The sequence below is a fragment of the Zonotrichia albicollis genome, chromosome 30 (genome assembly GCF_047830755.1).
Source record: "Zonotrichia albicollis isolate bZonAlb1 chromosome 30, bZonAlb1.hap1, whole genome shotgun sequence".
NCBI lineage: Eukaryota > Metazoa > Chordata > Aves > Passeriformes > Passerellidae > Zonotrichia > Zonotrichia albicollis.
Window position 1 is genome coordinate 2,796,890 of NC_133848.1, and position 15,780 is coordinate 2,812,669.

Consider the following 15,780-nt stretch of genomic DNA (forward strand, 5'->3'; position numbering starts at 1 on the left):
CTGGAGCTGAGGCACCATCAGCTGAGGGACAGTCAGAATGAAAAAAAGGTTTTTTACAGAATTAAAACTTGCCCTTAAACATGATGACTTTGAACACTGCTGTCCTCTGTTATGGCACCTTGAGGGTCTCGTGTTCTGCAGAGGGTGGGCAGTGAGGGTGGGCAGTGGGGCTGGCACTGCACCCTCCTCTCTTTGCTCATCAGAGCCCCCTGACACAGAGCTCAAGCTGGATCTGATCTCCCAGTGTGTCCCCATCCTCCTTCCTAGCTGTGACCAATCTGATTTGTAGTAAAAGAGACTGTAAAGGTAAACAGGACATTTTGGAGCCTGATTCTAAGTTTCTCCAAATGCTTCAACTTCCCTGAGTCGTTTCTTGGGTGCTCTGAGGATATCCCTATTTGTAGCCATGATATTTTCTGAAAAATCCCTTTGCCAGGATTTTTCTCCTGAGAAGCTGAGAGGCCTCAGGAACAACATGTAAACATTGATTATCTGCTGCTGTGGAATGCAACAGGTGGATCTATGATTGCTCTCATGTGGTTGTTTCTAATTAATGGCCAATCACATTTAGCTGTCTCAGACTGTGGTCAGTCACAAGATTTTATTATCATTCTTCTATTCCTTTCAAGCCTTCTGATGAAATCCTTTCTTCTATTCTTTTAGTATAGTTTTAATATAATATTTATATAATAAAATAATAAATCAGACTTCTGAAAAATGGAGTCAGATCCTCATCTCTTCCCATGTCGGGACTGCCAGCAAATTTCCACACCTATTCTGATAAAATGAAAATAAAGAGAGAATTCTTGCACAACAACAAGGATGTTCACATGTTAGCCCATTTGCTCTTCCTAATTGCACTGTGTTGTAGAAGCTGGATTTTTAGGCTAAGTAAGTAAATTATAAGCTCAATTATAAATCCCTTATGTTTCCTTTTTCTCCAGGAATATACTTTTTCTTTGTAACAGCATCCATCCCATTGGCAGTGGACAGCTCACTCTTGGGGCAGAAGCAGCTTGCAAATGCAGTGCTTTGAAATCTGAAGCCGGCATTTCTCCTCTTGATGGGCTTCTCTCTAAATCCCAGCAGTTAACTCGACTGCAGTGGGCCCCAGAGCTGGGAAAGGCTCTGTCAGGATTGCCTTTGTGAGACTTCTCTTCTGCTCGCTGGTTTTTTTCACTGTGGATGTTTGGATTCAGGAATTAGCTGTCAAATGATTTGGATACTTAGAGGATGAAGAATGAGAACGCTTCTGCTTCAGTCCCTGCTTCCAGAAAAGTTTCACAGTGACCATTGTGCCTGTTCCTCACTAAATCTGGGCTCTGGCAACAGCAACATGTGTCTGTTACAGAAATCAGCATTGCTGCCACTCTCACTGCTCTGGGACAAAGCCTAATGCAGCTTTCAGCTTTCCAAACCAATTCAGGACTGCTTTCACTATTAATCCCCAGATTAATAATTTTTAAAAATAGAGCTGCATTTCTTAATGAAAACCATGTTACCAAGTTGTTGCTGATGGCTCTTGGGAGCAAACCTCGTGTTTTATTTCAGGTTTCACCATCTGCACAGGAGACAGGAGGACGCTGGAAGTGAAGCTGTATCTGGTGGCTATGTGAGTTTATGATACCAAAGTGTATTTATCTGATGGGAATATGTGTTTACTTAACAACGAGCAGCTGCCAAATGGAGTGCTGTGGGTAATTGTGCTACAGATTTTAGCACTAATAAGGCAATAAGAGAGTAAGAAGGAACTTAACCCTCGCTGTGATGTTATCTCAGTCTCTCCCTCACACGCAATTCTATTCCCATATATTCACCAAAAATCCTCTGTGTGACAAACAACTACAGAAATGCAAAATTCTGGGAGTATTTTTGGAAAGTGCGCTGGGTTTTCCTTGGAAGGGAACACACTGTCCACTGATTCTGCCATTTCACAGAACCTGACAGTAACTCACCACTGTAAAACAGAATTGTTTTCTGTTCTGCAGGTAAGAGGCAAAGGTGGTAGTAATATTCTTCAGGTTTTTTCTCTAGTCCCTCAGGCCATATAATAACACTGTTTTTCACATCTGTGTGAAAGAAACTGCTCTGTGCTTCAGGTTATGCCATATTCCATAGAGTTCAAACACTCACAGACTGCTTTGGGCTGGCAGGGACCTTAAAGATGAACCCATCCCACCCCTTTGCCATGGGCAGGGACACCTTCCAATAGACCAGGCTCTTTCAAGTCCCTGAACACTTCCAAGGATGGGGCAGCGTGAGGGTGTTCACGGGGGTTCTTGGATGAGGGAAGAGATGAGGATCTGACTCCATGCTTCAGAAGGCTTGATTTATTGTTTTATTATTTATATTACATTAAAACTATACTAAAAGAATAGAAGAAAAGGTTTCATCAGAAGGCTGGCTAAGAATAGAAAAAGAATGATAACAAAAGTTTCTGTCTCGGTCAGAGCCAGCTGGGCTGTGATTGGCCATTAATTAGAAACAACCACATGAGACCAGTCACAGATCCCCCTGTTGCATTCCACAGCAGAAGATAACCATTGTTATCTGCTGTTCCTGAGGCCTCTCAGCTCCTCAGGAGGAAAAATCCTAAGGAAAGGATTTTTCATAAAACATGTCTGTGACAGGGCAGTCACAGCTGCTCTGGGCAACCTGTCCCAGGGCCTCACCAGCCTCACAGGGAAAAATTTCTTTCCAATATCCCACCTAACCCTGCTCCTGGCACTAGGAAGCCAATGAGTGCCTTGTCCTGGCACTCTAGGCACTTGTCCAAAGTCTCTCTCCAGACTTTTGGAGCCTCTTTAGGCCCTGGAAGGGGCTCTGAGGTCTCCCTGGAGCCTTCTCTAAGCTGAGCACCCCCAGCTCTCCCAGCCTGTGCCCAGAGCAGAGGAGCTGCAGAGCCCTCAGATCATCTCTGTGGCCTCCCTGGGCTCACTGCAGCAGCTCCTTGTCCTCCCTGTGCTGGAGGCAGCTCTGCAGGGCAGGGTCTCAGCAGAGCAGAGGGGCAGAATCCCCCCCTTTACCTGCTGCCCATGCTGGGGGCTCGGCCCAGGACAGTGCTGGCTTTCTCTCTAAGGTTTCCACAGACAATTCCTTCTGCACTTCCTGGAGCTGTGAGCTGACTGAGAGGTGTCAGAAATGTGAGAAATCAGACACTTGATAGAAAGGCCAAGAAAATTGGAATTACAGCAGCAACTCCTGAGCTTTGCCCTGGCACTGGAGCAGGGGCAGCTCTCACACGAGCCATGGGCAGCACAGCTCCCTCCTCACCTGAGCAGGGGCAGGTCCCTGCTGCACTCCCTCTGTGCCAAGCAGTGCTCTTAAAAATGACTTCCAGACAGAGTTTTCAAGTGAAGGAATCCCCAAGAGTGAATTAGGTGTAGTTTTTGAAGCTGCTGAAGCTGCTGAGCAAGTTGTTCTGTGCCAACTGGCCTCAGCACCTGGCAATGTAAATTAAATGTGTTCAGGAACTCTGAGTTTAGTCACACACTCCTGTCTCTAATTTTATACAAAGCAAGACATTATGGAGGCAATGCAGCATGACACAGTGACAGTTTGATTACCAAAAAGAGAAACAGTGCTTTGATACATGTTTTTTTAAGCTTAGGTTTTTTATGTCCTAAGCCATTGATAGAAATCTTCTCTGCTGTATTTCAGGCCAGTTCAATCTCATATCAAGTGCCTAATTCTGGTGATGGTGTCCATGTTTCAGCAGGGTACAGATAATTTTGCCTAGTTCTGTTGCCTGTCATTGGCTAACAGCTCAGAGCAGGAGCTTTCTCCCTTTGCTGGTTTTTGGGGAAGACTGCTTCCTTTCCCCCCAGCTTTAGGGTGGATCAGTTCAGCTCCCTGTGCCAGGCATCTGTGAACAGCACATGAAGATTTACCTTCCCACCACTCTGTCACTTGTTGTCCTTGCATTTCCACACCATCCCTTGGAACCTTGTATCGATATAAACTTCAGGTGCAGCAGGCTACAGAGGGCTTCTTGGTGTGAGAACAAAGAAGGGAAGTTAGTTAAAAACTTTGAGCCAGCAGAGGCATAAATGAGGAACCTGAGCACTGATTGGGTCAAACCAGTCTCATTTTCCTTCTTTAGTCAATTACTGTCCTTCCCCACTCCTCCCTCCAGCAAACCCCATTTGTTTGGGATAAAGTCACATACCCTTTTCCTTTTTCCAGAGATGCAATGCTCCTGTCCTCAAATGTTCTTCCCACCAGCCTATGCTTTTTCTCCCTCTTCCTCTCCCATGTCCTTTGGTTGCTTTTCTCTGGCCCTAGCCCTGTATTCCCAGATTGTTTGCTGCTCACTCAGCTGGGCAGCTGTCAAGTTCACTGGATTTTTGATCTGTTGACAATGATGTGTAAGAGCAGCCAAGAGAGATGCACTTTTCCCCTACTCTTTCCCAGACTTTGGTCTTTGATCACCTGGGGTAAATGGTCTTCCTGTGTCTAGGCTGGGAAAATGGAGTTTATTTGGGTTTCCTTAGGCTGTAAGACAAGCCTGAATGTAGTTCATTTAACTTCTGACAGTCCACTGCAAGACATTGCACAATTTTGAAAAGTAATTTGAGATGTTCAGCTGTGAGAGTCCCAGAAGTGCTGCTGGGGTTGCTGGGGGTTTTCTTTGTTATTCTTGGTGGCAGGGATGAAACACACACCAGGCAGAGCAGCCATGCCACACTGCACCACAGACACCTGGCCTGGCTCCCTGGACACTGTTGTGCACAGGTGGCACACACATGTCCCAAATCGTGTCCCCCTTGCCCAGATTCCCCCACAGCCTGTCCCAGGGCCAGCAGGGAGTCACCAGTGACCTCCTCCACCCCTCCATCCCAGCCCAGCCCTGCTCTGGCTGCTGCGAGCTCACTCCAAGAGGTCTCAGCAATGTGAGCAATCAGACACTTGGATAGAAAATTCCAATAGACAATTGGAATTACAGCAGCAACTCTTGAGCTTTTCCCTGGCACTGGAGCAGTGGCAGCACTCATACAAGCCATGGCTCCCTCCTGCCCTCCAGCCCAGCCCAGCCCTGCTCTGGCTGCTGTGGTGTGAGGCACTTGGGTCTCCACAGCCCAGTCTGGGCTTCACCCTTTCACTGCAGGAGACTCCCTCACACACATCCACATTCCAGGATCATACACATTCCAGGAAAATACAGGGAAGGTGGAGATTGGATGCATTAACCTCTGGCAGCCAGCACAAGAAGGTGCTTTGCAGAGAAAGTTGAGTCTCTTCTTTATGTTAGGAAAATTAATGGAGGGGCACCCTCTATGCCCACAGAGCCTCTTCTTTCCAATCTACACCTTCCCTCTATTTTCCTTCCTGCTGGCACCCTGGGAGCTGGAGGGGACCAGTAACTGTGAGAGGGGAAGACAAAGCCTTGTTGTAGTGAATCATGATTTTTAAAAGTTAAAGATTTTAGCTGAGGGTTAGAACCAATTCATCTTGTTAGGTAAATTAATCCGCAAACATCAGAGGTTTATGTCCAAAAAGGAGACAGAGGAGTCCTGTAACTTTAGCTGAATGAAGGGAGAGGCCATCGGGCATTCCCCTGGGGTCTCTCACGCTTTTGGAGGATGCAGCCTCCTTTTTATCCTAATTTCCCTTCTCTCTTTCCCCATTTCTGAGGTACTTGAGGGGGACAGACTCCCCAATACACCTGATACCAAAGATTTCCCTCTAATGTATAACCCTCCCATTTAATTTTTAATTCTTGTGGAATTTAGGGGTTTTTCTTCCCCATTGGTTCTTTCATCTTTCAATATCTAATTTCATTTATCAGCAAACCTAAAGTTTATTTGTAAAAGCAAATATCTTTTTCCATTCACCAACAGTGGAACCCTTCCCATTGTTTCTTTTATGTCCCAGTGCTGGTTTTATCTACCAGCAGACCCACACTTGTTTGTAAAGACAAATCCATATTCCTCTCAATATTGAAGCTAAATACACCAACGATAAGTTAATGATTATTAGATGCTTAAGCTAAAGCTAATTGTTATATTATGAGCTCATTTGTGGAAGAAAGGAGAGCAAGTGAACCATTATAGGAACATATTGGAACCAGTAGAACAATGCCCAGCACCTTATTAATTAATGATGGATTAATGTGTTAATCCATCATTAAGCAGGGGGCTTTGGGTTGTGACAGAGGGCCACAGAGACCTGACGAAGACCTTCCTGACTTCATCCCTGGGACCACTGACCCAATTGAAGAGAAGAATTGTGCACGTGTGAAGGCCTAATAACCTCATTTTAATACAGAGCAGGGATGGGAGGTGCTGGGGTTGTGCATATGCATGTGAAAAATGCCAATCACTTGTTTTAAAATTTAAAAAGTTTAATGGTAATAAAATGATTATAAAAATAGCAATATAATTAGAGTAAAAAAAATGTGGACAATTAGGATTAGGACAATGTGAGACAATAGAAACAAAGAGTTACAGTCCAGGTAGCTTTTTCTGGGCAACATAAGCCCAAAAAAGGACCCACATTAACAGAGGATTAACCCTTAAAACCTATAGCTTGTTGCATATTCATACACCTCGTACAGGAGGCATAAATTCCATTCAAACACAGGATTCTGTCTGGTCATCGTCAACTTCTTCCTCTTAATCCTAACAGCGTCTTCAGGACTGAGAAAGGCAGGAAGAAGTTTGTTTCTTCTGATTATGGAGCAATAAATTCTTTTTCTCTGAAAGATTTAGGTGTCCTGTGGCTGCTACTTCGGTGCAAGTCCTTTCTTTTTAAAAAAGTATCTTACACAGCATAGTTTCTATTTTAACATTATGTTATAACCTAGAATTCTATTTAGCACACTAATTAAGAAAATTAATACAGCATAACTTTCTAACATAACACATACAATATTCATTTTAATATTTACAAAAGGCCAATCATAAAATACACATTTTTCACACTGGGTTTGTAGGGAGCTGTTTGCCTGTTTCCCTGGAGTCTGGAAGGATCGAGGCATTTTTCCTTACAAACAAACTGTGGATCTGCTGGTAGATAAAACCAGCACTGAGAGGAAAAAGAAACTGTGGGAAGGGTTCTGCTGATTTGTGAATGGAATGAGAGGGATTTGTCTTTACAAACAAACTGTAGGTCTGCTGATAAATAAATCTGGATACTGAGAGATGAAAGAAACAATGGGAAGAACTATAAATTCCATAGGAATTCCACTGATTGATACACGGAAAAGACAAAGAGGTGGGGGGAAGGGGGTTAAATTAAAAGAGGGTTTTAGGTATCAGGCATATTGGGAAGTCCGTACCTCACAAGTACCTCAGGCAGTGGGGAAAGAGAGAAAGAAATGTGGCCGGGAAATTAGGATAAAAAGGAGGCTGCGTCCTCCAAAAATTTGAGAGACTCCATGGAAAATGGACATGACTTTCCCCTTCATTCGAATAAAGTTACAGGACTCCTCTGTCTCCTTTTTGGACATAAACCTCTGGTGTTTGTGTCTTAATTGTCCTCACAGGCCTGACTGCTGGGAGCTCACAACCAGCGCCTGTGGCGCTGAACCACCGGTTTGGGCGGGACCCTCTGCCCGCAGCGTGTTGCTGTGTGCTGGAATCCCGGTCTGCTCCGGTTTTTATGCATTAAAACTGGGTTTAATTCTTTCTTTGTTTCCCGGTTTAATTCTTTCTTTGGTGGGGAGGGCAGGTTAGGCTTGGGTCCCCTCACGCGGTCCCCCGTGAGCTCCCGCCCCGGCCCACAGCGCCCCCTGCAGCCGCGGGGGAATCATCGCACCCGCCCGGCCCGCCGGGAGCCTCCCGCGCCCCTGCCGGCCGTGCCCGGAACTGCAGCGCGGGGAAACCGGCTTCGAGGGAAAAAGATGTCAAAAATAGGTTAGAAAGTGTTAGAAATGTTGTGAATAAGAAGCTTGACTAGGCCAATATTCAAGCAGCAATCAATTTATTAATTAATATGGTAAAGTATGAGCAATACAGGGCTGGGTACAGTGGGGGAAGTTTTCCCTCCAACTGCACACCGATAGTTGAGGGTTACAGGTATTTATAGGGGTACTCATCAGTTTTTTCAGCAGTTTCTACTTCCAATCTTTTACTCATCAGCAATTTTTATTCCAAATTATTACATCACAATTCTATACACTATTGTGATTTTCATTTCTCAGGATGTATCTCAAAGGAGTATCCCCAGATGGTGACGGTCCAGTTTCCGAAAGAAGAAAGACGAATCCCATCTGGTGGGGTCCAGCTCCCCAGATGTGTGTCCACCTTTTAATTGCAGAGACTATAAATCTCATAACAGTGATGTCCAGCTTCCCTTGGTCAAAACCATAAACCCTTGAGGTGATGTTCATTTTCCTTTCTCAAACTGTTTTTCTCTGCTTTATTAAGGTGTGAGATAAGCATATTTCCTTTATATATATTCCAAAGCTATAGTTTCCAGGATACAAGTAATATTCTAAAATTATACTTCAAAAGGTTATTATTGCAGAAGTCTTTATGGATTAAATGCAAGCAAAAAGCAACATCTTTAACACCTTAATTCCAATGCTCCTAAATCAACCAGGGTAATTGCAAACAAAAGATAGGTTCAAAGGCCTTTTTCCATGCTTTATTCTTCTCAGTTATTATTAGAATTTGCAACTATCCCATTGTCAGTGTCCACACATTTCGCATTCACAAGTACACACATCACCTGTTTTTACCTGACACGAAACACAGCTTTGCATCTCACAGAAAATAGTTAATAATTGTAAAGCATGTACTGTTAGTTTGGTTATTATATTGTAAAAGAGGTTAAAAGGGTAGTTATAAGAAATGCAGTACGCATCTTACTGTATTACACCTAAGTAAAGTGCACCACACTCTAAGGGAAAGGAGCCAGCCTGGACAGAACTGTGATGGCAAATCAAGCGCCTTAAACCTTCATGCAAATGAAGGATCTCAACAAAAACCAGTCCAAAGAGACTAAAAACAGGATAAAAACGGGGCATCTGACCCAGGGAAGCTGTGCTGCTCCACCTGGAACATCAAGGATATTGCTGTTCAAGAAGACCCGGTGCTGGCGCTGTAGCATCCTTGACAGGAACGCTCCTGCTCTGGCCACAAGCCCCTTGCTTTAGGCCTTTTCTTTTTTATAAGAAATGCTGAAATCACTTAGTACGGAAGTGTGGTCCTGTTTTTTAACAAAGAGACTTTATGGGGTTTTCTAGTTTTTTTTGGTGGTGCTGCCATTGTTGTTTGTTATAGATACATATTATAATATTGGCTTTTTGCAAACATTAACACAGATTTTATATGTGTGGTGTTGAAATAACTTTGTAATAAAGATGTAGTTTTTATTTCTGTTGTTAATTAAGCTTAGACATAGTAGTGAAATAGCTGATATAAGGATGCTTGTGTTAAAATGCCTGCTTGGATGGGATAACATCCAATGAACACAGGATGGGGACACCTGTACAGATCTGCCAACTATCAGCACCCACTGTCTGAAGACAGTGTGGACCAAGACCCAAAACTGAAGACGATGATAAAAAAGGATTAAAACCACAACCCAGGAATAAGCATACTCTAAAAAGGCAGATCCAAGGAAGAGATATGCTGAACAGTTCTTGGAACATTAAACTAGCTTGGGGAAAAAGTTTACTCTGCATCAGGATCTATGAATATGCAACAGGCTGATGTAAGGGATAAGGTATTTAAGGTGTAAGATAACAGAGTGGTCTTGGCTGAGCGCCAAAATGCATCCTAACATCCTTTGCTCCATAGTCCTTGTCTCCTATTGCCTTTTATTAAACTTTTTAAATTTTCACAGGAGAGTGAACGTGGTTTTCACATTGTTGTTTGCCTAGTTACACATATACATATTAGTAAAGAAGTGTATGTATCTCACTTTCCCCATATCTTTGCCTGAAAGCCCTTTGATTTCCGAGTTAAAATAATTTGGAGGGAAGGGGGTCACATTTTCCATTGCAGAGGAGGTTTCTGCCTTCCTGGGTGGACACCTGGCTTTCAAAGCAAGACACAGCTTCACTGCAGTCCCTCAGGTCCTTGATTCCATTCTCTGGTTGGGGTGAGCTGTTCCTGTGATCCAGCATTGCAGGATGGGAGGTGGGACAAGCCAGACACGGGGCAGATCTGAAGCTGGAGTGGCTTTTCCTGGATTGGGTGGATTTTTAACTGCTTTGGGTTAGGACTGACAACTGAGGCTGTCAGAAATGCCACTCCCAGGGGTCCATTCATGTCTGCAGAAGGAGGGGCTCAGCACCCATCCCGGGGAGGACTGGCCATCCCTGGCCCTGGCCAGTGGCAAAGCTGGTGCCATGTCACCCAACCCAGCTGCCTCCCTCCCATCCAACCCACTGCTTTGAGAACTGGGTGCTGACCCTCCACCAGGAGGAAGAGGAGGGACAAACAGGGTGAGACTGGCTATGCAGGGACCCTGGAGTGGGATGCAGGGTTGGGAGAGGGACAGTCTGGGGGAAACATTTTTTTTCCCTCTTGGAAACATAATTTTGAGGCTGGATGATTGCATGCTGTAGGCGAAGCTCTGAGTCATTCTGTGTGAAATTTAACTCACCCTCTGCAAACCAGGCACAGAGCTGCTTGGTAAGGGCTTTATTGGGCAAAGCTGGCTCCAGCAGGAGGGGAAGCAAATCCCACCCATTCCCAGGGAACAGGGCTCAGTGTGTTCTGCTCTTGTTCACCTTCCAGCAGGAGTCTCCTTGTGCAGAGGGTCTGCAGCTGGTTCTCTGTGCCCAGCAAAACCTCCCTGTGTCCAGGCAGGGAGAAGGAGCCCAGCAGGATCTGTCAGCTGTCAGGACTCTTGAGGCAGGGCATGAAGGAAGCTCAAACCTATAGGATGCAGGCACTCCATCTCATGGCCTCCCTCAGCCCCAGTGGCGGAGTTTAGCTCTGCTCTCCTTGGAGCGGCTCTCGGGCGTTGGCTGTGCCAGGGAGAGGAGGTTCTCAGGCTCCAGCACAAACATGCTATACAGGTTCCAGAGCAGCATGGCCAGGAGGGGCAGGAAGGTCATGCTGAAGCCAAAGGCACGGAAGGAGCGGCCGATGGCGTAGGACATCCAGAAAATCAACCTGGAGAAGGCAGAGAGTGAAGGCTGAGAGCCAGGGTGATGCTGTGGGGCTGGCACTCAGTGGTTCTGACAGTGAGGATTTGGGGTGATGCTGTGGGGCTGGCACTCAGTGGTTCTGACAGTGAGGATTTGGGGTTGGCACTCAGTGGTTCTGACAGTGAGGATTTGGGGTGATGCTGTGGGGCTGGCACTCAGTTTCTGACCAGTAAGGATTTGGGGTGATGCTATGGGGCTGGCACTCAGTGGTTCTGACCGGTGAGGATTTGGGGTGATGCTGTGGGGCTGGCACTCAGTGGTTCTGACCAGTAAGGATTTGGGGTGATGCTGTGGGGCTGGCACTCAGTGGTTCTGACCAGTAAGGATTTGGGGTGATGCTGTGGGGCTGGCACTCAGTGGTTCTGACCAGTAAGGATTTGGAGTGATGCTATGGGGCTGGCACTCAGTGGTTCTGACCAGTAAGGATTTGGAGTGATGCTGTGGGGCTGGCACTCAGTGGTTCTGACCAGTGAGGATTTGGAGTGATGCTGTGGGGCTGGCACTCAGTTTCTGACCAGAAATCTGAGGATTTCCCTGCTGGAGGAAGAGGAACCCTTCCTGGCTCTGGTGAGCTGGGTGAGGCGCTGCCAGAGTGGGAGTTTGCTCCAAGGGATGGTGCTGGCACTGACAGAGCCTGGGGTGAAGGAGCCACTTACCTGGAGATGGCGAAGAGCCCTGTGAGCAGTGGGATGAGCTTGAGGAGCTCCTGTGGGAGGTAGGTGGCCAGCACGGCCATGTTGAAGAAGTAGAGGATGAAGAGGTGCACGGACTGGGAGACGTAAGTGCGGTGGATCTCCACCTCCCGCTGGAGCTCTCCAAAGGGCTCCAGGGCAGAGGAGCAGAGGCGGGAGATGCCGCTGACGATCATTCCTGAGGGACAGAGAGAGGTGTTTTGTGGAGACAGCCAAAAACTCCACAACTTTGTGAAAGTTGTGAAGCCAGTATGCTTATTACAGCACCAGACATATGTAGAGATTGTTCTCCTTTAAAGGCATGCGTACCTCTGGGAACTTCAGGTCCCTTTTTATCCCCCTCTCAAATACATCTGTATACAATTTCACAATAGGTTCATACATATTCATTTTTACGAATTTCACGTGACATTTGCTGCTAGTTTTTCTTTATTAGAAAGAATTCCTAGGTCAGGTTGACCTGCTCTCACAGCAGTCTCTCTGCCTATCACCCTCTGTCTCCTCCCCTTTATTTCTGTCCTTCACTGAATCAGTTTCCCTGAGCCTAGGCTTTACAGTCAAGATACATAGCTACATTTTCTAACCACAGACTCAAAGATGTACATTTCACCTAAATCAAAATAGATTTCTACTCTGGAGAATTTCTACTCTGTCTCACAGGGGCTCAGTGAGTGCCCAGAGGAGCCACGGTGGACTTTGGGGAGCACCAGGACAGGAGAAAAGCTCCATCTGCTGCTCCTGGTGGGAGTATCAGATCCACAAAGAGCTCAGCCCCAGGGCTCATGAAGCCTAGACCAGGAGCAAAGCGCTCACAACCCAGCCCTTGGCTCACCCAGCACGATGGGGAAGGTGGCAAAGGTGGCACAGCGCAGTGTGTAGACCAGGCGGGCACTGACGGTGGGCAGCAGCGGGGCATCGAAGGGCAGGAAGATGTAGGCTCCATAGATGAGGCAAGGGCAGAGGAGCAGGGCCCCTGCCACCGATGCCACGGCCTTGAGGTTATCAGTGCCACAGTCCCTGGCACACGGGCACTGCGAGCCCTCAGCCAGGGGCTTGGCCATGCGCCCCTCAAAGCCCGGTGGGTTCCTGTAGCGCGAGGGGCCAAGGGGGAGGAAGACCTGCTTGTGGTGAAGGCTGCTGGCTCTGTCACTGGAGGGGACACTGGGGGGAACATCTCCCCTGCCCTCCTCCCGGGGCCATGGGGTCTGGTGCTGCTTCTGCTTGAAGGGGCTCTGCTCGATGCACTGCGGGTCAATGGGCACAAAGACGTGGGATGCCATCACGGGCAGCTGGGGAACTTCCTCATCTTCGGCCTCAGCTGTGGGGCAGGTGGGAACAGCTTCCTCTGGGTCTTCATGGCCACCCTCAGGACTCGAGCGCTTCTTTGTCTCCACAAGCTCCAGCTGGCCCCGGGCATTGTGCTGACTCTGGTCCCATGGCAGGGTGGCATCAGGGTCTCCCAGGTGCTCATCTGGGGCTGGTGGCACCTTGTCCAGGGCCACCTTGCCCAGATCCAGCAGAGCCACCTCCTCGGGGGGCAGGACAGGGTCTGCAGCAGCCATGAGAGTGCTCAGTTCCACACTGCCAGGGATGCAGCTGGGGGCTGGTAACACTGCTGCCTGCACTTGGGGTGTTCAGAGGGGACAAAGTTCCTGTCCTTTCTGCTTTCACCCTGGAGAAAGGAGACAGAACAATTTATATCAGAAATGAAAGGTTTGGGGTCACGTGCACAGCCCCAGTTACAAAGTGGGAGCAAACTGGCACTCCTGGAGCCCTCACCACCCTCCTGTCCTTGCACTAGGAGGGGAAAGCAGTGCCTGGTGTCCCCTGGCAGCGGGGTCAGGTTCAGTCCTGGGAGGGGTGAGCCCTGCAGGTGCAGGTCTGGCTGGGAATTGCTTCCCCTGCTGAACAAACACTCTGGGAGCTCAGGCTGGGCACAGCCCTGATGATACAGTTGGCTCCTCAGTGGCTCTGTCCTGAGCAAGGACCAGCCAAGCCCTGGGGAGAGGTGACCTGGCTGCTTCCCAAAACCGTGGGGACAGCCAGCATGGGCAGGTTTGCTGCCTCTTGTAGCTGAGACTGATGTGGGGTGGCAAAAGGGGCTGCTGGTGCCCTTCCATGGGTGCAGAAGGCACAGGCAGAGCTCCCATGTTGTTGTTACCCTTTAGGGGAACCCTGTCTCTTGGCCCATCCCATGTGTCCCGCCTGTCAGAGCAAACTTATCTTAGCAGAATTACAATTGAGAAATACAAAGTAGATTCTCTCTTTCCTCAACAATTTTAAGTTTGTCCAGAAGTTTGACAAGGAGAACACTTGAACAAAACATCTGTTTGAGTGTGCTCAAGTCCAAACTGAAGGAAGGGATTTTTTTCTAGAATTGCTGGGGATAGGGCTAACCAGCCCTAACTAAATACTCTGACAAAAACTGTAAGCCATATGAATTAGATACACACAACTCTCACTGAAGGACATTTCCAGTGGAGGGCTGAGACTTTTTCCCCAATGAACTGCCAATAATCCATAAGCAGATTTTTAACTATCTATATGGGAAAAGATTGGAGCAAAACCAAAGCACTTTCATCCCTGCACCCTCAGGAGCCTACCGGCGTGGGGAAACTGAGGCACGGAGCTTCCTCCGAGCTCCACACACGGACGCAAGGCTGAAACAGCTTCTTAGGCCTCCCACACCTCCAGCACCTCATCCTGGACCCCAGCCCCAATCGGAGCCCCCAGCCCATCCCGGAGCCCCCAGCCCCTCCCCGGCTGCAGCACTCACTCGGGCACGGGGCCATGGGGGATTCCAGCTCCATGGATTCCCAGCTCTGCAGGAGACCCTGCGCGATTCCAGCGCTCTCCCGACCGCCTCTGCCCCTCAAACCTGCCCAACCGGCTCGGGTGGGGCGGGCGGAGGGGCGGGAGCTCCGCCCGGCCCAGCCCGGCCCGGCCCCGCGGGGATCGGCAGAGGGCACGGGGCAGCGCCGGGACCCCCGGTCCCTGTCCGGGCCGTTCCGGGTGTCAAAACGCCAATCGCTTGTTTTTAACATTTTAAAGGTAATAAAATGGTTATAAAAATAGTAATACAATTAGAGTAATAATAAGTTGGATAATTTGAATTAGGGCAATATGAGACAATAGAAACAAAGAGTTATGGATGTCCGGGTACCTTTTTCTGGGCAAAATACGCCTGAAACAGGACACCCGTTAACAGAGGATTAACCCTTAAGAGCAACAGCCTGTTGCATATTCATACACTTCACACATGATGCATAAATTCCATTCAAATACAGGATTCTGTCTGGTCATCATCAACTTCCTCTGAATCCTAACAGCGCATTCGAGGCAGGAAGAAGTTCGTTTCTTCTGATAATGGGGCAATAAATTCTCTTCCTCTGAAAGACTGAGGTGTCCTGTGGCTGCTATCTCACTGCGAGTCCTTTCTTGAAAAAAGTATCCTACATAGCATCATTTGTATTTTAACATTTTTTACAACCTAAAACTCTGTTTAACACGCTACTTAAGAGAATTAATACAGCATTACCCTCCAACACTACACATATAATATTCATTTTAATATTTGCGAAAAGCCAATCATAAAATACGCATTTTCACACAGGTGTGCCAAGTTAAAGAGCTCTCTAAACTCACACACAGTTTAAAAAGGAGACAGGAAAGTCAGACCCTGTTTATCCTGCGACTGTGCAAGGTGGAGTTTTCCACAAATCAAGCACACCAAGGGTAACACGAAGTTTCATCTTTTAAACGGTAAAATTTACATTAACCCGTCTAATACACATCCCTGCCCACCTAAAGAATATTTATGTAGCGTCACCTAACACAATGCTGGAAATACCAAGTATTTTTATTTCATTGAGTGTGAAAAACACCAATCACTTGTTTTTAAAATTTTAGAAGTTTAATAGTAATAAAATGGTTATAAATATAGTAATACAATTAGAGTAATAAATAATACCAAGTATTTTT

The 15,780-nt window shown here is 47.2% G+C and overlaps 1 protein-coding gene across 1 annotated transcript; it reads right to left on the bottom strand.

Annotated features, from left to right (window-relative positions):
• Positions 1 to 8,053: 8,053 nt before the first annotated feature.
• TMEM79 (transmembrane protein 79) lies at positions 8,054 to 14,680 on the bottom strand. Its single transcript, XM_074529394.1, has 4 exons — positions 14,576 to 14,680; positions 12,632 to 13,471; positions 11,764 to 11,977; positions 8,054 to 11,072 (listed from the first exon to the last, which is right to left on the bottom strand). The coding sequence occupies exons 2-4, from the start codon at positions 13,359 to 13,361 to the stop codon at positions 10,868 to 10,870; spliced, it is 1,149 nt and encodes a 382-aa protein (XP_074385495.1). The 5' UTR covers positions 13,362 to 13,471; positions 14,576 to 14,680; the 3' UTR covers positions 8,054 to 10,867.
• Between the last annotated feature and the right edge of the window lie 1,100 nt (positions 14,681 to 15,780).

Coding starts and splice junctions, on each gene's coding strand:
- TMEM79 (XM_074529394.1), bottom strand. CDS start 13,361: ATGGCTGCTGCAGACCCTGTCCTGCCCCCCGAGGAGGTGGCTCTGCTG. Junction 11,978..12,631: donor CACCTTCCCCATCGTGCTGG/GTGAGCCAAGGG, acceptor TCTGTCCCTCAG/GAATGATCGTCAGCGGCATC. Junction 11,073..11,763: donor GGGCTCTTCGCCATCTCCAG/GTAAGTGGCTCC, acceptor TGCCTTCTCCAG/GTTGATTTTCTGGATGTCCT.